The sequence below is a fragment of the Coloeus monedula genome, assembly GCF_965178545.1.
Source record: "Coloeus monedula genome assembly, chromosome: 3".
Classification (NCBI taxonomy): domain Eukaryota; kingdom Metazoa; phylum Chordata; class Aves; order Passeriformes; family Corvidae; genus Coloeus; species Coloeus monedula.
Window position 1 is genome coordinate 51,386,289 of NC_138783.1, and position 26,523 is coordinate 51,412,811.

Here is a 26,523-nt window from a genome sequence, read left to right on the forward strand (position 1 = left end):
GTTTAATTTACCCTCTGAGTCTTTAATTTATCCTTCCACAATTGTGATGGCAAGGGTATACTGCTTTAGAAGCGGAAACTAACAGAAGTAATTCCACTTTAATTTTCAAGATCTCCCGAAGTAGTAGCTCTCTGATAGAAATGGGATCTATGGAATGGTATAGCTCAGAGACCATATATCTGGGAATACCTGGGTAATCACGCTATTTGAGTACGTACTCATTAAACACACCATGTTACTGGATACTTCTGGGACCAGTGGGATAGACAGGAGGACAGGAAACAGTTTTCATTCAAGCTCTCAAGGATATTGTAATCAGTACTATTTTTATGTGTGATGTGACCTATATTTAATTTTGTTCATGTATTTTCTCTGAGCTCAGGAAAGAATTGTAACATGCACACTAGCACATTTGTATTGTCTCTCAGCACAAATGGCATTTTCAGCTGAATGAGTTTATTAAAACCACAACCTTTCTTTATTTTAGCTTCTAATCTGCTTTTCCCAGTCACCATTCACTTCAACTTTAGCTGTCTTTTTCTCTTTTCTTAGCTATGTGTTTTTACCCATCTTTTTAATCAGCCAAGCTCCTCCATAGGGTTTATACAGTGCTTTTTTTCTTTCACACTGTTTTGCTTTGCTTCCTTTAGGTTTCCATACAGTTTAGTGTTCAGACCATGAGGTTTGATCTGAACAGCAGTCGCCCTCTGGATGACTAGCTCCGCCATGAACTCACTCTGGCAGAGTGCTAGAGGCTTCTTTTAGAGTTTTGGCCAAGTCCCACAAGCACACTGTCAGCTGATACAAAATCCACTCTTACCCTTTCCCCCAACAGCTGTCTTCCTGATCTCCAAGTTGCACTTTTGGATGCAGAGGTGGACCTGTATTTTTCCAAGGAGACGAGTTTAAAACCAGCCAGGCTAATTTATCATTGTCTGACATGAGATTTAATGTCACTCTCCAGGGTTTATATTATATTCTTACAGGCTAAAGAGCAATTTTTTCTTCGAGCCCCAAGGTGAGATTATAGACTTCTGTAAGAGTCTCCTCTCCAGGATATGGTAATAGGGGATAGAAAACTTAACTCACGAAATTTCATTCTCAAACCTTGACATCTCTATTGTTCTCTCTTTTGGACATCTTCAGCTCTGGCAGGTTTTTGCTTTGTCTGAACTGCTCCTATCTAACATGAGCAATCTTACAATCATTTCACATACAGGTGAAATACCTTCTGTCTTTTATATTCCATAGTGTCCTCTTTTTAACAATACCACCAAAAGCCAACCAGAGTTCTGCTTAGAGCATTTCTGTTTGGTTCCCTAATTTTTACACTCTTAAGGTTGGGTAGAGGCAGTTCAAACCTGACCTGACCTAGCAAGAGACATGAACTAGCCAGCCTGGACATTTTCATCAACACTGACATTTGAGGTGACTTGTGACTTCTCTATTCTGGAGCAGATGTCTAAAATCAATGACTGTTTTCACCTCTTAACAGTAAAGGTCACTTAAGAAGTCAGATTTTGGTTTCTGCAGTGAGGCTCATAAAGTTGGAAGGAGCAAATATAATGGCACAAAGCAGTCAAGCAGGAGTTAGATGTCCATTTAATTAAAAATAAACCTGGAAGAGACTACTCCTCAGTGTCAGATGGCAGAATAGATGGATCCAAAGTTAGCTCTTTGTACTGACCATTGCCACTACACCACAAATATATAATTTTCTGACATCTTTAGAGAGTGCTCCTACACGTGGAATGTGCCACTGGTCTAACATAAAAGGAGACTTGCAAGAACATACTACAAGAAAAGATGTTATTTCAATGCAACAAGAAAGATTTAACACAAAGAACTGGCAAAATCATGTGGAGTGCAGCAGAAAAAAACCCATATAAACCCCAAAAAGAATTAAATTCATAGATTGCCCCTTGAACTCACTCTTTTTTTCATTTGACAAGGACGTTAGTTTTTCCATCTGGCATTGAGACATTACCTTATTACATTTTTGTATTCTACAAATAAAGATATGATCTGGAAAAAGCATGACATTAATGAATTTTTTTACAGTAATAAGCATATTATCCTCCTCACCTTTCTATACACTCCTTCACAATAGCAAAATTTCCATCTCCTATAGTCCTTCCAACTTTATATCGCTCTGCTATCGATGCTGGAACCTGGAAACCTTCCTCCAACACTTCTGAAAGAATCATTAGTACATTTTTATTGTTAGTGAAGGAAACACAGATGTTGCACATAACATGCATTTTAAGTCCACAGTTTAGGAGCCTGGAAACCATTCAGTCAGTATCTCACTTACTGTACAGTGAAACCATGCTGCTGACATTGTATATACTCAACAGGTTTCACACAGATACAATAATGAAAAATAAGGCTTCTGGGGGCTCAAACATACCACCATTTGAGTGTAATATAGTTTACCATTGCCACTGCAATATGCCCCCAAGACAAAACCAAAATTGTATTTTTTTAATTACGAAAAGGCCTCTGTGATCTGCACAAGCGCAGACCAGCCTCCAAAAAGGGCTGGAACTCCTTGACACAGCATGATTAAATATATGTACCAAAGAAGTCCAACACTCAAGCACTTATTTTATTACATCCTGTAAACTGAGACATCCATAAAACTCCTCATGTGCTAAGTGCTAGTTCTCCCCATCCCCCAATATTAAATATTTAGTTTTTAAACAAATGTTCTCAATAATATTACCTTGCATGCAACCTGGGTACCAGATGTTTAGGTAAAATTGCATTACACAGTGTCTAAGCATAAGAAAAGCTTGTAGTTTAATGTGTTTTAGTGCTCATTCCTGTACCGTTCTTTTTAAATGTATTTGAAATAGTGTTACAAATACCTAACATGCCTCTAAAAGCTGCCTGTAAACTGCAGCTGATACAAACTAGTATATAAATATTTTTATATTAAAAAAAAAAGCCTCTCAGAAATGTGATTTTTGTTTGCACTCTTTAAGACAGTGCATTTAACTGTGTATTTCTCTGTCCTTTGCTCCAGGTGAGTTTTAAAAGTGAAGGTTAGGACACAAGGACGTTGAGGTTTGTCTGAATTCACAGACAGCATGAAGAGTTATTCTCCAGCAGGAGCACAGATACACACACACGTGCATAGATGTGTGTGTGAGCCAGCAGTGTTCGAGCAGACCCTGTCCCTTAGCCAACTTGCTCACAGTCTTAGCATGGAGTAAGACTTCCTAAAGACCCAGGACTGCAGTGTGTTCTTTAGTACCATGACAGATGAAGCAAAAATACTGAAATAAGCCAGTCAGCACTGCGTTGCTTGCAGAAATAATACCTCAAGTATTCCACAAAAAATATTCCTCTGAAGAGTGATGTCCAGATCAAATCTGATCATGAGTGAACCTAACTGGTTTGCTAAGGCTGAGGAGCTTCCTCATGGAAAATAATCCAGCCTGCAATGCTCCCACTTTCTCTGGCAGGAAGAATGACTCATTTTCTACACAGCTGCTGTTATCACTACACTGACTGCTTTGAAATGTCAGCCTCCAAATGTTACCTTCTGCAGGGCCATCATTTTCATCCATAGAGCTGCAAACTTTGGTGGATGCTAATGAGGTAGAGGAGCCACTGTGTTGGGAGCTCTGGAAATGGAGACACAAATGAAAACAGATGATTTTTAAGAAGCACAAGTACCCACAGCACATTCCTTCTGAACACATGTCCCAGAGAGGCTTCAGTGTTCCCTATATAAAGTATCAATTTACTTCGGTGGGGGGGATACATGGATGCTTGGGAAGAGTCCAAATTTTTCCACTGAAATTACACTTTTGGTAACCTCACATTACTGGAGAGATCCTTGATCCATCAACTGCAGCAATGTGCATGCAAGGATACTGTGATGTATGCTCCATTAGTTTCTCCCTATTCCACACACATTTTGGCAGGGAAAACTGAGGAGCCGTACGCCCTCTGCAGGCAGGAGACCGTGTTCTCAGAGACCCTATTAACCCAGCAGGCACTAGAGGAACGTACGTCTGTAGCTGGCTGTGTCATGGGCAGAATTCCTCACTTTTACAAACCTCCCTCTGTTGACATCCTCCCCAGTTTTGTTCTAGAAGGGAGAAATCATTATGGTAATGTACAGACAAAAGAAAATGTCAGGGTGAATAATGGTTGCTATTTCATAAAGGGAATTGGTTGGGGTAGCTCACTTGAGGCAATGACTCTGTAGTTGTACTCTGTTCTTGTCCTGCCATTGTCTGAGCTTGTCTGTACAGTTGATGGAGGGAGGACGGTGTCTCTATGGTCCCTAGAAGGAAACTCGTAGCCACCCACCTTGGATGCCAGAAGTATAGGAGGCAGGATCTCACCAGGGAAGCCTTCCAAAGCACCTATCAATGCCTATCAGTTACCTATGGACTTTAGGTACGCACTTTAGGAAAACTGCTTCATCATGCATCTGGATGGATGAAACTACACAGACATTTGAGATGGACTGGATTTCACCAGCAACTTTTATCCTCTGGTGCACAATGGTTACACAAACACGTCTTCAGGATTCGCCTATCTTCAGAGGAAATCAGAAGAAGCTACAAATGTAATGGTGGCCCTTCAAACTTAAAGCCAAACTGAACATTTCCTCAGGTCCTTGTATTGCAACTTAAGTGAAAAATATTCAAAGGATTTTCAAAACTAAAACTTTCCTGGGTTCATAACATTCACATGCTGAAAGTGCTGCCATATTTCATTATCTTCTTCAGCCTATTTTTACATAGATTGCAGGCTGTACTTTGTGTAACTAACACTATCACTTCCTTATTAGTGTTTGCAAGGTTTTTAGATGCCCACAATCATGGTGTCAATCCACTTTACAAATTAAACACAGATACTTTAGAATTATCTCTCTTGTGACACTGCAGAACACAGCTGATGTGATCAAGAGTAACTGAAGTTGCAGCAGTTTGGATATTTGCTGAGTACTGAGCCAGGGAAAAGGCAGTCAGCAGACTTAAAAGCTGGCCAGTATGCTGATTTCATTTGAACAGAATAACTTTTAATTTCTCCCACAACAGACTAAGGTCAGATGACTTAGACAAAGTCTGAACTTGGCCTGTTTTTCACTAAATAATCCTGAGAGTTTGCACATCCCATCTGCCATGAGATTCTCTGCCCTTGTTTTCTTTAATCAACCCCAGCTCTCTCTTTTCATTCTGGCAAGTATTTCTTCTGAGGTTTGACCAGAACCGAAGAATGCACTAATGAGTTTTTGGACTGTTTTTGTTGCCTCTTGACAAAAGAAGTCAGCACTGAGGGATTTTATGCAGTTTGCTAAGATATTGCTGCCCTTGTTTCATGGTCAGGACGTGTTTATATATGTGCTATCCTGTGCTAAACTCTGTGTGATATCCCAGTAAAAACTTACCTCTGGTTCATTTTTGAACAAATGAGCAGATGTGGATCAAGGTAACGGGGAAATGCTAGGAGTTCTCATGTCTGGAGAAGTCAGTCTCAAAGCCTATTTTTATACACATGTAATGAGAGAATTGTTTCCTTTACAGTCCTGCTTGTAAAATAAGCAGCAAACATGTTCTCTCTACTCATTCTGCTGTGTTTGTTTGTTTTCCTAGAACAGGCATCCAATTTCATACTTATTTTCCCACTCCATGGTCTTTTCTGAAAGGAACTACAATTTAAATATGTTTAATATTTGTTACTTCTATGATCAGGAATGAATCATTGCAACATTTAAGGAGTACAAACACAAAAAGGCTAGTGCTAGATATTCAACAGATTATTAAACAGCGAATTTTTTTCTTTTTTTGCACTTTAAATAGTGATATTACACTTTTAAGTAGATGTTAGGTCAAGGCTGCTGATTGCACAGCATGGTAGCTTTCTTTAGAACCCTGATGGTTTCTTTACAGTCTTGCAGTCATTGCTCTCATCTGTGAGAATGGGAGATGTGAAAATCAAGACCTAACTCAGCAGCCACATCTTCTCAGAATGGGTGCCTAGAGACACTCAAATATCTATTTGAGGACTTAATTTTTCAAGGACCTTAAAACAAGGCTTAGCTGAGAAATGCAATTGCTCAGTCCTTCCAAAATTAGACATCTTCAAAGGCCCATTTCAACAAAGCACTTCAGCAAGTGCTTCAATTTAAATACAAATAATCTTAATGGTCTACACATGACTGAAATTAAATTGACTCCTAAATATGTCTTAGGCAAACTCCTTAAATATGTATTTAATCTAAGTTTAGTCTAATAGACTGAAAAAAGTGGCCCATAGAAAATTTAAAGGAAAAAATTGATCTCATACTGATGTTTTAAGTGGCTCTATTTCTTTTCTTATTGACAGCATATAAAAACGGGAAAGTTAAGATGATATTTGTTAACTGAAGAAGAACTGAAATGATGCATTAGTAGCATATACTGTACCACTGGTCTGCAAACAAAGCACGCAGCTCCTTTGGTGACATCTGCCTGCCAAGCACTGGCATGGAGGCAGAGGGGGAACTTGCCAGTGACAAGGAAGCAGTAGCTAGGAAGACGTGCTAAAAATACACACTGAGACTTTTTAAACTTTAAATAATTATTGAAAAATATATAAAAACATACTTTTCATTACCTTTGCGGAACCCCTCCTATTAAAACAACAGATTGAAAATAAATCAGGAACTGAACATTTGTATACGTTCACCAAGTCTGCTGGTGGCCCTCCTTCCACAATTAAAGAGATGTTACTGGATAAACATGACACAAATATTCTCATCTTTATTCAGCCCTCTTCAACAACACGCAGGCATTTATTTATTTATCTTTACTTCAGCTAGAAGGACATTTCATTTATTTAGGCTTTAATTAACTCGCTGTTCTCACAAGCTGAAAACCCTGTGGGTCCAGCAATCCTTGTGGGTCTCAGTGTTCCTTCCAGTTGGCTTGCCAGTCGTGAGGCAGTCTGTCGTGCACGCTGTTGCTCTCACAGATGTGGACCCCATCAGGGATCTTGCAGATGGGGAGGGGGGAAAAACAAACCCCAAGCAAGAGTATAATCTCTTCAACACACAGACTTTAATGCAATTAGCTGTTTTAATTTTAAGAGATGCTGAGGTGCTTGGAATGTCATCACTTTTACACAGATTTAAAAGGGTCCAGTTGCACAGGTTGCCAGCACATGGCCAGTTTTATGGCACACTTTCATAAAAGTGATGGCATAAAAAAATCAGGTCTTTGGTGTAAGGATTTCAGATCCTATTCAGGTTTATAAAACAGATGGCCAGCACACCACACACCTCACTGATGTGAATGGAAACGTTAGCGCTATAGAGTTTCAGCCATGTCTCAGTGGGAGATTTATCTAGCAACTGTTTGGTAAATAGTTTGTATCTCAGTGGAAACTGTGCTAAATCCATGAAAAAAAAAAGCAGCAAAATAAAAATTACTGTAATGTCTCTGTCCTGATACTTACCTTTGTCCTAAATTAATCTTAAAATCCCACTAAACAGCAGGACTATAGCGCCAGCAGTTACAAAAAGAGACTTAAACAAGTATGACTACGAAGTTTGTTAGTGCAATTCAGATTCCTGAATCTTAAACCCCAAACACTGCATTCTATTTTCTAAAGCTCTCAAAACATTTATTAGTGCATGCGGATTCTACAAAGTCTCTCAACAATAGATTCCTCTGTACTTTTCTAGCATGAAGGAAGCATCTGGATGAAATGTGAGTAACAGAAAAGCACACAGGTGTAACACTAAGTTTGGATCTCAGGCAGAGTTCTACTCTTTTCAAAACGGGCTTAATGAAGTGAGGAATAAAATCAGTAAACAAAGTGTAAGCTCAGGAAGGAGGCTCAGGAAAAGGGAATTTCTAATATCTTTAAATTATGCCTCCTAAGATTGTCCCTCTTCCAAAGAACTATACAGAATTAAAAAAAAAATATATATATACACAAAAATATAAGCATGTCAGGAATATGTGTAAGATGAAGCTCAACTCAGTAAGGAAAAAAAATGTCAAAACCAAAACTAAGCAGTTACACCACCACGTTCACCCCTTTTGGAGCCCACACTAGGGTTCAGTCTGGTTATAAAAAAACCTTTGCAAGGTAGCTGTCATGACTTCCTGACAGACTCAGTCCCTTTGCCTGAAGATGATAATGAACAATGGTAAAATAAAAACACTCAATGCAGGTATTAACTTTGAAAGACTTTGAAGGGATCAAAAAATTCCTGTAATATGTAACAGTGTTAAGCAAGAAATGAGTCAATGAACAGCAAAACAGTACATCACCAGAGAACAAAACCAGAGGACAGCTGGTTAGAACAGTAAAGTAATACATTTTGATGTAGCTTTTAAGAAGATAAACTGATTTCTTTTATTATTTGACTTAGAGAGAAGCAATGGGTTACATTGAAATTCCCTCTCCCAGCTATATCCAGTCAAAAACAGTTTTGATTGTCTTTTGTTTAACCTTACATTTTTTTGTCCAGACAGCTGAAACAGGGGAAAAAGCTTTCATGTAAACAGTAGAGAGTTGGCAAAAAAAATTACTTCATGAAGAAACATGAAATCCACAATCTTCATGCTGAAAGAATGGAACCTAATGGAGTTCGATCTATAGAAAGAGAAATGGTGCAACTGTTCTCTTTTCCAGTTTGACTACTGCACTAAACAGGCACATCAGATTCAAATTTATTTATAAACTGCTTCATCTGGAAAGGAACAGTAAAAAATGTATGCAAACCTGCTTACAAACTTACTCACAACTCTACATCCTGCCCTGTTTTTTTAGACACTTAAAAGAGGCCCTACAGAGGCAAGTGATTTTTTTGTTGTTGCTGTTCATTTATGCAATTCAGAATTTACACAGTGCGGAGAAGAGGTAAGTTCAAATGACACAAGCAATTATCTGGCGTATTATCAGGTCTTGTGTTGGTGTTCTTCTTTGAGGGACAGAGGGACAAATGGGAGAGTTTGCAAGGAAATGGAGCTGACAGTCTGAAGTTAAATTTTCAAGCTTGAAGCACTTTGTTTTATTAAGATTCCCTTACTAAGCTGCAGCATTGGATGCTTATACACTCCTTTGATTTGTGTAACAAGACAATTTGGAAAGACCAACATAGTTTCCTACATGGTATTCAACAATAAATTTAAATGTAACCTCCACTAGTTCCTAACAGCTGCTTCCAAAGTTGAGCCATAATTCAAACCCTAGGCTCACTCAGCTCTTGGCATCATTCAGAAAAGATTGATGATATTAAAAAAAAAAGTATCAGATTCATGGTATTGGAAGCTATTACTGTAATTTCTGTATCCTTATTGTGGTTAACATAAAAAGCTACATGTTCAGTGATGCAGTGTGAAGGTTTCCTTTTACCTCTTCTGAAGTTATACGCAGGTAAATTTTTCCACTCAACCACAGAATAAAAATTGAAAACCCACCAACCAAAAGGAGGTTTTTATTTCTTCCACCTAATTAAGGGCACAGCAAAAGAACCACTTTATTTAGTAGCATTTTAAAAGCTCTCCTGGTATTTTTAACTGTTTCTTGGTACAAACAGAAACCTCAATTATTTTGTTTCCACTCTTCCCAATTTCTATCATATTGTTTCCTTTCTATGTGTGTACACTTTTTTTAGGCAGACCTATTTACCAGCAACCAAGAGCATTTCCAAACTAGAACTTTTATCAGGCCCACAGTTCCCTCCAGGAAAGTGTATGAATATCAGCTGAAGCATCAGGCTGGCAGATGACATGTCAGAAATTGTAACATCTCTCTTCCCCCACCCCTGCCAAACAAGAAATAAAACTAGGCTATGGACATGCATTTTTAAAGAGTGGAAAGATGTATCAGAAAATTAGGTACTTATTTTAAAACACACCAGGTATGTTTCATTACCATTAGCTTTTCACAAGCATATTTTCCTAATACTTGTCTTAGTAGAAGTTCTGCTGGGGCTGAGCTGTTGGTAGGGAGCTGGTACCTTGCTTTGGATATTCTAATTCCCCACTTCATACTTCAAATCTATCCCATCATATGCACACAAAGTTACCCATAAGCAATTCAAGGCAGTTATATTTACTGTCTTCACAACACCCACTACAGAACAAATTCCTCCCTGTAGGATTTTTTGTATCTACACACTAAAGCCCAGAGTTTATTACTAAAAAAAGACACTGAATGCATCTACTGTTTAAAGGAACCCATTAGGATGCATGAATCCCATATGCTTACACTAAGGCTAGATGTACAATGTTGATCCAAAATGAACAAGCAATACCAAATGCAAGTATTTTGTTAAAGCCTGGTAATCATGTTTCCAAAATAAATTCTCTGAACAGTGTGCATTTTTAATATATATTTATTACATCACTTACAATAATCTACATTAATGTTAAATCTAGCAAAATAACAAATTGCAACCAAGATGACATGGTCAAATATGAAACACAAATACAATACAGTATGATGAACCAATGGCACAAAAATGAAGGTGATTTTCTTCAGCTGATTATAAGAAATAAAACATTCATCGGCGTTTATTTTGCAAGTTTTACATTTTTTGTTGATAAATCAACAGCTTTCTTTTTGGTTTCCTGCATCACATTAATACAAAAATGGTATAATTTTAAAAGCAAATATCCAAGCACTTTTCATTAAAAAAAATAATTGTATGCATAACTTTGTAAAATCTTAAACTTATGTTGTAAATGTGCCAATATTTACAATATCATAGTGCAACTAAGAAAATGAAGAGGCCTTAGCACAAACATTGTTAGCTCCTCTTTCACTAGAGTCCAAATTCCAAAACACTGTATTGCAGGGCAAACCACAATCTAATTACCCCATATAACATCAGACAACAAGTACACGCTGAATATAGTACAGCTTTCTTCATACTTCACTGCTGAGGGTTAATTTAAGCAAAGTCGAGTATCACCACCATGCGCAATCACAGACACAAAACCGCATAGGAGCACGTGCGCGGGTGCACTGCGTGTGTGCTCAGCCCTGTGCTCGCGTGTGCGGACACAACACAGGTGTCACCTACAGACCCACTGCCTGCCGCGGGGACTCGGGGCGCTCCGCCAGCCTGGGAGCAGCAGCCAGCTGGAGAGAGGCAAACTGAGCCAGCCAGAATTGTCATGGCAGCGAGCACAGCTCTGAGTAGCCCCTGCTCTGCTCAGCAGACCCTGCCTTCCGGATAGAAGGGCTTTCCTGGGGGAAGCACACTCATTTCCAAAGAGGGTGACAACCACTTGCTTGCTTTGCTCTGCACGTAAAGGTGTTGCTGGCTGTGCTTCCTAAAGTTACTTTTCATCACTCATAGTTAAAAGCTCTTGTCACTAGCAGATAGAACTGAAAGTGAAGATTAAATAAAAACCAATCTTGTATTTGGTTGCACACCATTAATTGGATACGAGAAAAAGCACAGACAACATTAATCTATGCATTCATCAAGTGATGAGGTAATTTAGCACCATAAAGATTTTCTGTCTGTTCATTTCTCTGCGTTTTTGACAGAAACAGTAAACTTGAATTGATCAGAGGTTTTTTTCTATATTACTGTGAATTCATTTTACATTCAGAGTGCAGTTTTTGTAACATATGCACCACATATAGTTCACACTGTAGTGTGAATTATGAAACTGCAGAAGAAAACACTATTTTTTATCTAAATTTTTACTCCACACAATCTCAATCCAGTTGTTCTTCTAGGCTGATGAACAGTATATATCCTTTCTCATAATATACCTTTATAGCCACAATATTAATACCCCAGAATGTTCATCTTTCAGCCAAATGTATCCTGTGAAAATGATTTGTGAAGAGAAAAATAACTAAATATAACATGCTATTGCTGAATTATTTTACAAATTGGAAATCAATTTTCACATTGCATAATGAATGTTAAAGATTTTACTGATTTCAACAAAAGAACTTCTAATTTTGCATGACTTAATGCACTGCAGAACAGTAGAGTTCAAGAGGAGGCATAAGACTGAACATGTCAAAAGAATACCATTCTGAACTTTCAGATTTGAGTTTAGGATTAATGTTTTGTCTGTGTGTGTGTATTTGTGCGTAAGGTTCTATCCTTCCCACCTCGGAGTCAATAGTGGCTTTGCCACTAACTTCTGATCAGTTTGAACTTAGCCCTTGTTGGTAGATGTGATCTCTTAAAATTGTATGGAATTCCTTGGGGTAGCTGCTCAGCAAGTGCAGGTTGGTGCAGCTCTCCTGACTTTAACAGAGCTGTAGTGAAGCCCACCAGACGAGCATCCTCCTGTTAAAACATTTTCCCCACTTATTTGTTTAAAGTCACAAATGTGACGTAACAGCGCATGGGTTCCAAAGCCATTAATCTATGTACGTGTGTGCGTGCATGTAAATATGAACATACACGTTCTGTGCTTCACATGTGAACTGCTTGTTGCACAAAAGAAGAAAAGAGATTTAAAAAACCAAAACAACTCAAAGTTGCAGAAAGCATTAGGGAAATAATCACAAGTATTCATAAAGCTCAAAGGGAAGCAAAGCTTTCACAATCTATACAAGACTCTTTAGCTACATCATAATCACCTTAGAGTAGGCACAAATAATGCAGCATACAGAGAACTATCAGAGGTTCAAACACTATAAAGTTGCTTAAGCTATTCCATTATTTAATGAAGTTGATGAAATCTAGGAACAAACTAAAACCTGTCCTGTTGCAAGCAGAACTACAGCATCAAGGAACACAATTTCAGTTTCACCCATAAACTGAAACCTTCTGGTCTTGCTCAAAAGAAACATTTCATTTCTGCTCATGTATAATGGGAATTACATTCCACACAAAAAAGGATCTTAAAGTCTATAAACAGTGTACCTTTTCAATCTCTAAGGGACTTTCATTCCTTAAATGAAATATTAATGATACGTCTTGCCCCTGAATAGCCCCTTAATACAAGTCATATGTTGAAATGATTAAATGTTATGGACTAGCATATTCTTTTTTAAAACAGTCTTGATGGAGAACTCACTATGATAACAATTACTGATATAAGGTCCATTTTTCTTTTCCACAGCTAAGCAAAGCCATGGGATTCAGGTTTGCTGGGAATCCGTGCTCCCTGTGCAGAGCAAACATTCTTAATAAACTGCCTAAAGCAGCAGTAGCCTATATGGGAGAAGGGAGGAAAAATAAAATTCCTGGAATTTATTTTCTTTACAGGAAAAAACAATTTTCAAAACGTCAGTAAGTATTTCGTTCAATCTGGTCGAGTTGCCTGAATTTTTGGAAACTGATCCCAATGCACCTTTATGTAATATGCATTTCTCAGGATCAAGTAATACATTTTGCAAAGACATTCTCTCATAACAGCTGAAAATGCAAGTAACTTCACAGCTGCAAACTTTTTCAGTAGAACAGGGCAGCCGTAGGAGTAGGGTATGGGGTGAGGGATGGACTTAGGGCTGTTCTTATGGCTGGGAACAGTTTTATATTGAAGTCTGAAGCAGGAATGGCAAAACATGCATTTCAAAAGGGAATGACCTGACTGCTTCAGCAAACCTGCCAGATCAATGACTTTCTCTCCAGGTGATACTGGAACCAAGTATTGGAAACAGAGAAGGTAAGTTTTGTATTCTGCTGCCCTTTTATTTCTTTTTGCAAATATCCTCTGTAAAGAAAATTATGTTGATACAGTGAAGCCATAACATCACATGCCAACATTTTCCATCTGCTGAATTTTATCATGGACAAATCAGTCTAAAGGAATTATTTCACTACATTTACAAGTTGGCATGTGGCAGCTAAACCTGTTCTTCAATTCAGTACATTTTCCTGATTTCAAAATATATTAAATCCTCACTAGTAGCTCAAAAATATAATCTCTATAGATTTTTGTTAAGAATCAGAAACACGCTGATTTCTAATTCTTAAATCATTAGTATTTGAGAAAATGAAAGGAAAGTATAAGACTGCAAAAGTGTGTGATCACTACACTATGGGGTTAAATACAACATACAATGGGAAATATTGCTATTATGTAAATTAAGTAGACTAAGATTCTCACAATAAAGCAGCAGAAAACAAACACAAATTAGTAGATATTTGTTAAGCAACTGGTTATAATGCGCGACCTACTTCAACACTAAAGGAGTTTTGCATATTCATGCTGTACAAAAAGAGTACCTCTAGATACTGTGAAAACAGAAAAATTAGGTCAATGGGAGGATGATTTACAGTATCACCATTTCTGAGGCTTTCTTTTAAAAATGCACAAAATGTCTTCTCATAGCAAATAAAAAATGATGTTCCTGTTCTTAACATAAGTGAAAATAATCAATTACTTTCTCAGGCAAAATATATTTTTCCAAAAGGTGTCATCATATCTGTATCAGATGATGCTGCTAGCCAGCAGGCCCTCATATTTCCTCGGTCAGAAATCTGTCCATATTTACTTGCAACACATGGATGATCAGCATTAACAGCTCTTGCCAGGTAAAACATTCATAATGCCTGTGAACACCCTTCTGTTTACAGTCATCAGGTAGCAACGCAGTGAAGAGAATTTGAACACTGCTTTGAAAGAATTTACTTCTGTCCTGTGACCACACAGGATTTCTTCACTTTCTTTTCATTTAGATAAAAAAGACTAAACTTAGTGTGTTCCAAGTGTGCGTGTTGGGATCAGACAGCGTGGTGCAAGCAGTTTAATATGGCAGGTTTTTTCTTCTCTGCATTTTACCTATTCGTTGGTAAAAGCAAAGTAGTCATTAACTGTTCACACCAAAATGAATGAAGACACATATGGTAAAAACAGAACATATAATCAGTACCTTAGATGATAAAAATAGTGCTATTCATAATTGTGCCCACTATGGATTTGTGCGTTATATTCACCTTATCCAATCTTTGTGCCTTTAAGTAGGCACAATGCTGTTCTGGATTTGATGGACATATTCAATGGCTCATTCATTACAAATTCTTGCATTAAAATGCAGTGATAAAGCCAAAAAATACCCCCACACACTAGAATTAATTTGGCCCCATGTTGTTAATATTAAATATGCAAAACTCTTTTGTGCGATTCACTATTACTGTAAATTAGCAGCTATTTTCTTTAAAAATGTTAAACCTTCATCAAATCACAAACCATAAACATTGTTCCATTTTCTCTTTTACACTGAGTCTCCTACTGAATCCATATCATCCGAAGAGAGTGGGCGATACAGGTCCTGTAAGATGAAGTGCAGTATAGATTTGTTTATTGTGTTTGATTTGTTGCACTGCAACCGTCTTATATTCTTTCTCTTACTGTGAACCAGAAGACATTGTTTAACACAAAATACACATTCTTTATACTCATATTGTTGTCTTAATGTCATATTATTTTAATTAAAAAATAGATGGCTAGTAAATAAAGCTGAAGTTTCAATGTACAACATATTCTCAGAGGCAATTGTTTTTGAGTCCTTTGCTATTAAACACTATTCAAACAGTATTTGTCTCTTCCAGAGAGTCTCCTAATGGTGTGGAAATGTGGAAACATTAATTTAATTTCTAAAGGAATATATTTCCCTTCAGTTTTGCAGTGGCAGAGTGGCAGAGTAAGTGCTTACCTTACATAAGGTAATAAAAACTTGCCACCCACTGGTGATATAGCATGGATCCAGCAACATTTGTGCCCTGGACTGCTGACACTGAATATTGCCGTTGCCTGTGTTGTACTGACGATGCTATCCCTTTTCCACAGTTCCTCTGTGTCCGTGTGCACGTATAAAAAGACAGCGTGTTTTACACTTGTCCCCCATCACTCTCTTTCTGTCGGTAGCCAAGCAACCAGCTCATGACAGAAGAGGGAGAGTCTGAGTGTACAGAACCACTTCACTCTTTCAACACACTGGTCCTCTGACGGATCAGATAATCCTCAAGTGCCAGAGGTGTTATGGGATGATACATTGCCCTATCCCACCTACACAGCACTACAATCCTCATCAAGACAAACAGCAGCACGGAATGAAAGTTCAAAAAAGAGAAGTGGTAGAGCACAGGGCACTGTCTTTTTAAGGTGAATTAAGAATAAGTGATGGTTCAGAGGGGTTCTGATTGAGCAGGTGCCCAGCATATCTCATAGCCATTCTCTGATATCTTTAAGGTGTTTTGGGGGGTCCTTTCTATATAAAACATATGAACAAATTGCAACAAAAAAACCTGTGAGACAAAATACAAGAAAACATGAGAATGGGAAAGCTGATGGAGCCTGCCTTAGGGTTGACCTTGGATGGATTGTTTTGCCTTTTTTAACCACAGTAAGATAACTGAGACAAGAAATGAACAAGTCTGAAAGCTATACTACAAAAAAGGACCAGCTAAAATGAATGCTTCACAAATTTCAAATTTATAAGGATCTCAATAAGTTATGGAGGTTTATATCTTATTTGCAGGAATGAAGTACCTTAAAGGGGGAGTTGATTCCCTAGAATGCTTATTCTGCATATATTCTGCCAACGGGCATGTATACATGCAGTAGAAAGCATTAGACTGGCAGAGTGAAAATCACATCTTAAATACATTTCTATTTACAATCTATGTAAATACAATCTAGACAAGAGAAGAATTTTAAACAGATAAGACCATCTTCTTCTGAATACTAACTAATTAGTTAATTATTGAAATTTCTTTTGAGAATATACAGTTTGGGAATTTCTAATACATAGCACAGAAAAAAAAAAAATCTTTTGATTTGCTAGAGAGGGTAGCACCCCAAATCTGTGAACAGTATCTCCCAGGTGACTGCTCTTGTTTCTGAATGTAAAAAAATAAGCATTTGGAACTGACCAAGAAGATGTTTCTGACTTTTAATATTTAGAGAATATTTTTGTGTTTATTTTAATAACTCAATGATTGCTTTAAGGCAAAACCATTAACAAGATTTCAGGGTCATTTTCTCTGCTTTTTCACCTGCTTTTAAATACTTGAGAGTCTTAAAAAGTTTTTTCTTTCTGAAAGAATTTTCCCTGCCTATAATTAGCCAGAGAGCTGTGTTTCTTGAAATTATGAGGAGAAGCTATTTATTATCTTACATAGATTTATAAGAAGACAAAAATTGCTGAATGAATCAGACTTCTTGGCTACATACAACTCAAAAAATCCTTATATAGATAGAATTCAACCCACCTAATCGGGTCAAGAGGTACCTTAAATCTAATCTTTTTTTATTCTATAGGTTTCAATCTCTAGGGACATAGAAAAAATATTTAGGTTTTTTTCTTTAAATGCCATGTTGCCTTTTTGGTTAACTGCACTCTGTTGCAGAAGAAATTACATTTGTGTGCTTAACTCTCCTTCAAAATGCTATAAACATGAATTTTGGATGTATTAATCCTCTGGGGAAAAGAAAATGACATTCATAACAATTTAAAAACTAGAATCTTAATTTCCTATTTAAGACTAAAGAAATAATTAAACTGCAAGAAAGCATAACTATAGCACATAGCCTGCTAGTTAAAATATTCAGAGGCTGGAAATTGGTTGACAGTTAGCTAAGATAGCTGATAAATTGTTCCTAGTTCACTTTCAACTCCGTGAATTACACCCATGAAATTAATCTTTCAAATCTTACTTTCTTCAAATATAGCCTGCGTTTCGCACAAGATTATAAAAATATAACTTTCACTGATTTCTGAATTTCTGGAGACAACTCAGCCGCATACATATGCAGATGAGAAAGAATAAACTTTATCTTTCTATATTCTGGCTTTTGAGGGTACAAAATTTTATCTATAGGGTTACAAGAGTACTGTTTTCTTGAGTACATTCCACAGCAGCATTTTGGCTTTATTTACATCAATGGAAAGCCTTCGTTCAAAGGCCAGAACTTATTTTTTAAAAAGAGGAGTGATGAAATATCAGTAAGTAAGATGATTAATCCCTATTTTAAGCTGCCTAATGCACTCCACAGGTCTTTACTATTCCCAGGAAGAGATCCCTCCTTTTGCGGAAGTACCTTGCTTTGGTGCCTCTGGATTCAAAAGCATGACTTCGTCTCACCTGTACTTCCCAGGAAAAATACTGGCAGCTTGCCTAGACCCCTCAGCATTTTGATGTCCCAAACCTATAACTCCCTCATAGCACTGGATGGGAATGCTGAAGAGCTGATTGATTGATTAAGTCAAGGAGAACCAGGCTAGGCTAGAGGAAATATTCCTATCGCCTTCCAGACCCAGTACATACCACTGGCATCCCATGTACCTGATGGCATGAGAGAACAGGAACTCCTCTAACTCTAACTGCACAGAGAGAGGCACAAAACCCCCAAATTACACATCTGAGCTGGTGTTCCCTGGACCCAGCACCTTATTTCAGTTCTAAAGCAGCAGCTCCCTCAAACTGCAGGTAAAGAGAGAAAGACAGACCACTCAGAAAGCCAGCCATCACAGTCAACCCCAGACCATGGCTACAGCAGCCAGCACTAGGAACACCTCACCTCTCAACACTGGGGATAAGATGGGAACTTAAATCCATCTCTTCTCCCTTGTAAGTCTATCACACGATACTAGCACTTCAACAACCTTCTAGGGAATAAATCCTCATCAGGCTTGGCAGCCCTGTAGCTGAAGCCACTGAAGACAAAACAAAATGCTTTGGGTTCCAATTTGGTTTATGACAATATGGTACATAAAATAACCTCTCGCCTAAGTAGAATTTAAATTTTTAAACAAAACCCGGAAGACGGTACTAAAACTAAACAGAACACCATTTATACTGCTAACAATGAAATTATGATTTGCAAGCACTGCTTAATGCCTAATTTACTCATTGGAATGCACATTAGAACCTTTAATGACACAATCATATGTTTTTACAGTGAACTTCTAACTCACTCATTTCACAACTTTAACATGAAAGCAGATGAAATAAATTCTCAGACTGAGTTTAAAGTTTCCATCCCTCAACTTCTTGAGAAGTTGATTTTGTAACCTAAATAGTATTATTGCAATGCATTTTACATGATTGCAATCTATTTTTACATGAATATATTCCATGTTTCATCAGGTAAAAAAAAATAAATCTGTCTAAATAAAGCCAGACAAGCATGAAAGCTCCCCTACCGAGGTCACAGGGACTGAATACAAATATTGGAGAAGAGAATTCAACTCCTTAACAATGTCTTATCTCTTCTGTAGTTTACTTCAATATTTATTTTCTCTACAGTTAGCAGTCTGATTTTGTTACCACTACATAGCACTTTGCATCCATAACACTGCCACTCGGTGATCCTATCACACTTACACATAAAAAGAAGCCCATCTGCTCTCCTCTTCACATTTGAAAGTCAGAAATCTTGTGCCTAGAAAACCCTTGTGTCTAATGGTGCTGATCACATGGTTCCCACTCACCCATCCACAAATGTTAGCAGAAAAACATTTCTTCACTTTGGAGACCGAAGCATCAGTGGTGAGAAAGAAAGTTTAGGAAAGTTACCAATGAAAAGAGACAGCCTTACAGCAAATGCAAAGCCAATGTAAACTGGTATCATCCATCTAAACAGACGCCCTCACATCACCAATGTATAATTCATTTGGAAGACTCTTTGTTCCCTCTCCAGTGACTTATTAATGATTCATTAATAAGCCTTGAGAGAGAGAACAAACAGGTGGGGAAGACATTGCATTCAAGAAGATTTTAGCACCAGCTTACCCACTGGAACTTGCATCTTTACTCTCTGTGTATCTGATGATGAAAACCATGACACCACCCTGAGGCTCCAGGCTGCTGCTCTCTGGCTGTCCCTACACTGCAAGATCACAGTTGGCTCCCGTGTCTGTAAACAAGTCATGGCAGAAACCCATAGCTGTATCCCAGATGGAGGTAAGACTTGGGCATGCACAACTCCTCAGCTCCCTGGCATACACCAGACATAAAAAAGGGCCCACAGGCTAGAAGGGAGCTGTGTCATGCTACAGCTATTCCTGATCTGGGTATCTGGGGAATCAGGTCTGCACCAAATTCAAACACTGCCAATTTTGTACATAACCCCCTTATTTTGAGAGACACAAATTATGTCTTTATTTAAAAACTGAAAAGGCAGAAAAAACATTGTGTTCAAACTCTGTTTATAAACAAGGCTGAGATACAGAGTACTGCCTTAGGGATGCTTTCATTGAGAACTGACCACAGTTTAGAAAATAGCAGAAAATACAAAGACATCTGTCCTATTGCTTTTAAACAGATACAATTAATTAAATCAGTATGTGGAGCTTTTGGGTTGAATAAGTAATATTTTATCAGAGGGTTACAGCAGTAACATAGGCACTAGCTTAGTTCTGGGTGCTTAGGAATATCGTAGATTCCTCCATAGGAAGGAAAGTAGATTCCATACAGGATAACTAGGGGGAACCTGCAGCTACTATCAACTCTTGTCCAGGAAAGTGACTGACAAGTCTCACATTGCCTTGGTGCTGATAGTATCTTCACTGCACAAGACTGTGATATCACAGCTAAATTCCACAGTGCATTCTTTCACCTTGCTTCAAAATCAAAGCAGTCTGTAGGTTGTGCAAGTGACATATGCCCACAGCAAGTTAGGAACAAAAGAGATTCCTTTGACAACATGAGCATTTGCTTTCAGTTGTGAAACATTCGTAAAAAGAAAGTAAAACAAACAAACAAAAAGTCTTGTAAAAAAGGAGAGAGATAACCCCTGGTTTTTTCCTTCAAGGATAAACCATTTCCCAGTATACTTAGCATTTTGACAAACACAGAACAGTTGTATTCCACTTCAGGGTGTTTTACAAACACAAGGATTGTAGCCAGGCTCTTCCACCCTGTGGCTCTAAATGCACTCAAGGGATCAAAAGGGAGAAGGCTATTGGATAATGGCTATGCTGGATTCTTCCCTGCCATGCTCAGAAACCAGTTTCCTTATTTCCTTACCCTCTGTTTCCGTAGGCTTCCTGGGCTGGTGGGAGATGGGCTTGGAGACTTCCCAGAGCGAGGAGTAGAAAGCTGGCTACCAGGAGTTCCATTCACTAAAAGGACAAGAAATTGAAAAAAATAAATACAAGGCATTATTAAAGGAACAAAATAGTTAAATCCATTTTTTTAAAATTTATTAAACAGATTCATTTGCTTTTGCTTAATGTTTTAAACATTAAATAAGGTAATTCAAAAAAGAATTATTTCCTTAGAGTTTTGGCTCATGAAGAAAATTTTTTATACAGAGTGGAAGAAAATAATGAAAAAACCTGAATAGACTTCAGTCAATGGCAGAGAACATGATCATGTTTTCTTGAACTGTACTGTTCCTGTACTTGAAAGTAATGGGGAACTAGGTGCTTTGTTAATCTCAAAAGACACAATATATAAACCTTTTCATTCCATTTAACTAGTGCTTGAAGTGCTACCCTGTAAAAATAAAACACAGTATTGCTTGCAAGAACAAATCAGCTGCTTGCTTTTCCTTACTCAATCATTTGAAGAGATTTCTGCAATACTATCTGACCCAAACATCACCTCAAACTTAATCCAGAAGGGCTATCTAGAGGAAAATGAATTGGATATAGCTCCTCCAGTCTGACTTACAGGAAAGCATCACTTTCTCAAATCAGCAAGTTTCTTCACATATGTCAGCACCTATCTCTTTAGAAGCATCTTCACGTGCATATGCATTTATTATCCAATAAATTAACAAAACAATGCCAGCAGAGGACAGAATTCTACTACAAAGTAATCACACGAGAAGCTATCAATAATACTCACACTGAAGCACCGACAGAAACACTACAAAGCACGTATCACATATCCATGTAAATATTCTTAAACAAGCAACTGTTCTATCACTGTCCACATTTGTAAGTGCTCGGATAAAAAGAATAGACAGCCAGATTCCCAGATTCTGAATCTTAGGAGAATATTTTCATACTGAGGATATCAACAAGGCATTTGACTTACCTTCTATGAGTTCTAACATGGACAGAATCTGACTGTTTAACCTGGTAGGAGCAAGCAGCAAAATTCCTGCTCTGTACTAAGCCAAGCTGTATCCAAACTGAGAAGCAATGGGATTAGTTAAGGATAGCTGGGGCTGCTCACAGAGTGAGCTGAATGCGATGCAGAATTCATAAGCAGAAGCCTTTTCTGCGTAAGGCTGACGTCTTCAGAGCAGCAGTGGGAGGTGCAGGTGCTGTCTTAGGGCTACATCAAAGGTGTCAATTAAGCATAATGCCGCTGCTTCACAACGCTGAGCCACCGCAACCCCCACTCGCTTTCCATGGAGCCCCGAAAGCCTAGGCAATTTTATATGCTGTGCACTGAATCATAATGAGGTGCCTTTGGGGGCAATGTACCAAATGACTCATCTGAAAATCAAAATGACAATAACTCTTGTAAAACCTTTGCTGACTGGCAATGTAGCAAATGCTAATTCCTCTGGATAATATAGTAGGCATTTTTAAAAGATTCTTCTTACTTTTTACATAATACATTTTTCTTACTGGCTAATACTGGGCCCACACATTATAATGAAGAAACATGTATACCTACCACACCACACACATCAATAAAACACATCATACTGCTTGATAAAGGATGAACACTTAATAGTGCTTAGGTGCTATGAGTGATCCAATCTCAACATCACTTTGTTTAGAGTAAAGGTGCAATATATTTGCATAACTATAGAAACAACACGATGCACTAATTGGATTTATAGAAAATAATTCCACTCATCTAGGCTTAAAAATATCTTTATACAGAGGACAATGGTTTGCACATATCAGCACTCATTCAAATACTGTACTAAGTGTAGTGGGAATGCACATGCATATGTATGTATGCATGTTCATACAGTATTCAGCAAAATACCACACAGATCTGTCCAACAGTGACTAAAATCAAATTTATTACTGATATCACTGAAATAATTTAGGAAAAGAGCAAGATGAGGACATTAAAAATGAGCTTTCTAGAATCTCAAACTTGTAAAGTTGTAAAAGGTGTCTTCTAGACATTTATGGCATAATTTAGAAACTAACATTAAACTACTACTATTCACACAGACCTAGTCCTCAAGACTGCTGAGTAATAGGACTAGTGATCTGCCTTCTCTTTAAACCAAGCAGATACTCTTAGGTCTTATTACAAGCAAATTTAAGATAACAGCTACATTTCAATACATCTTGTAACACTAGGCACCGGTACCTGTTCTTTATAGATTGACTCCTTCCCTGTAACTTTCAACAATAGTTTTTCTTAGAATTACTATAGCAATTATTCTGTCCTGAAGGCAAAAACTTGAGGCTACCAAGTGGAATGAGACAAATAGATGCCATGGTGTATTTAACTATTGATGTATTTCCCTATTGATGCATATTAAGTTAATGAGTATCTATTTAGGATGAGAAAACAAAGTGTTTTAAATCCTAAAAATTACTTACTTGTCACCACCAGAGCATCCAGAGTGTTTAAGCTAAGTTTGAATGCTCTCTTCAACTGCATTTTTAAAAAGCAAAATTCTGATAGTTGTTCTTATGTTGGCCAACAGCAACATGTGAAATCAAGAGCACAATTAATGAATTGAGACCCCCAGGAGACTTAAGTTTGCTCACCTCCTTAGCCATATCCAAAATATAAAGGCGCCAATACATAAAACATGTACAAGGATTTTTAAAAGCTTACAAGGACTTCCTATGGAGAGCTGATTAGGAAACTCTAGAGATGGCCATTAGCTCTGGAGATGAGATTCCTTTCACCAATCTTTACATACTTGTTGTATTTGCTTCTATATCTGAAGTAGTTTTCTAGACTTTATTTTAACCAAGTTTCTGTCATAACACAAGTTGTATGACCCCAAAGCAACCATCTAAACCTGACCTGATGAACAAGGTAGTATGAGCATCCACTGCAGTGTAAACTTCCAAAGCGACACAAGATTAATCCTTCTGGATGCTCTGCATATCTGGAGGTACATATTGCTCTTGCTGTTATGACATTATTCTTACTACTGATATTATTAATATAATCCTTAAGACAGACATCACAACAGGATAGAAATGGTAATTCCTGATATTTTCCTGGTACATTCCAGGGGCCCCCCTTTTTCACGTTTTTGTTTATGGCTTCCTGTGCTGGTGAGTCATTATGCTGAATTTGTAGATAGAGGTGATATTAGGTGCTGTGTAGCAGGAAGAGACTGCAGTGATTCTGACCCCCTTCCTGAACTCCATTTACAATCATTACACCATTCTTACATAAGCTGCTCACGACCAGAAAACATGGCAACAAATATGTGAATAAAAGCTATAACATTTCATAATAATACTACATTCCTGATCACTAAATTTCCCTAAAATCCATTTCTAGGTGGAATGCACTTTTGCTGGAAATCGCATTTCTATCCAGTATCTCCACTGCATTTCTCACTGACTGATACAGCATGTTCCTAGAGGGAACCTTGATGTAGATAAAGACATATGAAATTGGTAAATCATCGTTGTGATTGATCATTTTATTGAGTGAGGCAAGAGGTTTCTTGTCACTTTTATTCATAAAATGGCAGGGGTTACAGACTTCAGCTTAACACACAGCGCCCTCCTATCATCTTATGAAAAAGATTTATCAGTTCAAAATTTCACCAGTGAAATATGTATTAAAAAGTTGCAACAATAACAAAATTATTGTGGCTGCTCAGAGCAGATGTATGTGACAGCTTAGCTGTGAACTCCTTTCCTTACTGTCCTCTCTTGCTGAGGATGTGTAACAGGGCAAGGACCTGTCTTTGTATTGGCTTTTCCAGCACCTGGCACACACATGAACTTGGGAATACCCATAAAATAGAGCGCTAAAGCTGGATACCAGCATCTACTGAGATAAATGCAAAATAGGTTTTCACATGATAATATGAATAATAAATATGATAATATTTATGAATAGTACTATGATAATAAACTAGTGAAAATGCTACAAATAAAAAGTACTTTGACGGCATTCCAATGAATAAACTTTGATAGGGCATATTTTTATTATTTATTATTATTCTATTAAGTGATAGAAACAAAAAGCAAGAAAAAATTAATTAAAGCATCAAGTGCCAGTCTGAGGAGCTGCCAATACCACTTCACTGTATTAAAATCATAGTCTCCTATAGAATTGCCTATTGTGCAAGCATATTGTACTCTATCAAACACATAGAGATGACTCGGTGTGTTTAAAAAAGTGGTTTCCCAAACTCAGGAGTGTGTGTGAAGAAGAAAGAGGAGACTAAAGGAAAGGAATAGTGAAGGCTTTTTTTGCAGCCACAACTTATGAGTAGGAAAGTTAAGCTAGAAAATGTTTTACACAAGTCACAACATGTGTAGGTCATATTCAGCAACTGTTAGCTAGAAAATGCTGATGTGAGATCACTATTTAACCTTGTCTCAATTACTTCCGTAGTTTTTGACTGTCCTTTCCAAAACGACATTTTTATCTCAGTAAGATTATGTAGTTACAAAGTAGCTAGGAATAAACCATATCTTGCCTTTTTGTTCCTTCTGCTTTTGTGTTCTACTTGTGTACATCTTGTCATTTTTGTCTTCACACCAAAAGACAGTGTGTACAGAGCTCCACATTAGTCAAGTGCCCTCAGTATGACTCCCCAGTAAAGACAAGGCTTTAAAAGTTCTACCTTAGCATGCAACTGGTCGAGAAAAAAACCCCAGATACCAATACTGCATTCATTTTAACTGGTGCTAAACCGTCCTTTTTATATTCAATCTTTTCTAGAGTTTATGTCAAGAAGTTAAGCAGATACAAGTAGAACATCCCTCTGCCACTGAAGACAAGGCCTGGCAGATCCACACAGAACTTTCACCTGATCAGCAGATTAGAAATGTCAGGGGAAAGGATCACCTACAGGTCAGGTTTACAGTCCCCATCCCAGCAGCCACCAATATGCGAGTCCTTGTTAGTCACTGGTACCTGTGGTAGCCACACAGTGTAACCCAAGCAGTGCAGAGCTCGGCAGGGACTGTAAACCCCTCACATGGTCTTCCACCTCAACCCAAAGTCACCTGTGTCTGCACTATCAAGCAGAGAAGTGCTGCAGACAGGCATATATTGCAGAAATACCTTGTATCTCAGAAGAAAGGAGACTGCCTTGAAAATGCAGTTCCCTGGAATCCACTTGTACTTGTTTTTTCCTGTAGTCTCAGAAGGGAAGTGCCTCTTGGGGTTTTTCTCCCTCTGCACTTCAGCTGCTATCTATGAAATTGACTGCTAATTTCATGAGTACCTAATCAAGAGAGCATCTACATGTACGTATGATTTAACAGAAATGTCTCTTTTGAACTGTTTTGCTTAACTAGAAAGACTAGGATTCTCAAATCAGTCTGTGTGAACACAGTACAATTTCTGAGCACGTTTCTTTATTTAGCATGTAAATGTAACTCTTCATCCTTTAAGAGGGTTTAACTACTCAGTATAACCAAATCTCATTCTCTCACCAACTCCTGTTTTTGTTACAGGGTATAAAACTATAAAATTTAATTTTTCAGTGATTA

General features: G+C 37.7%; 1 protein-coding gene across 2 annotated transcripts in view; it reads right to left on the reverse strand.

The window, feature by feature from the left end:
- Positions 1-26,523, reverse strand: part of DCLK1 (doublecortin like kinase 1) — a gene marked incomplete at both ends in the record, with an annotated part of 229,957 nt that overhangs the window by 39,878 nt on the left and 163,556 nt on the right. For both annotated transcript variants that reach the window (XM_082279245.1, XM_082279246.1), the window contains 3 exons: positions 2,086-2,194; positions 3,548-3,632; positions 20,921-21,015. In XM_082279245.1, coding sequence (XP_082135371.1) covers positions 2,086-2,194; positions 3,548-3,632; positions 20,921-21,015 — 289 coding nt within the window. The remainder of the gene's footprint in view (positions 1-2,085; positions 2,195-3,547; positions 3,633-20,920; positions 21,016-26,523) is intronic.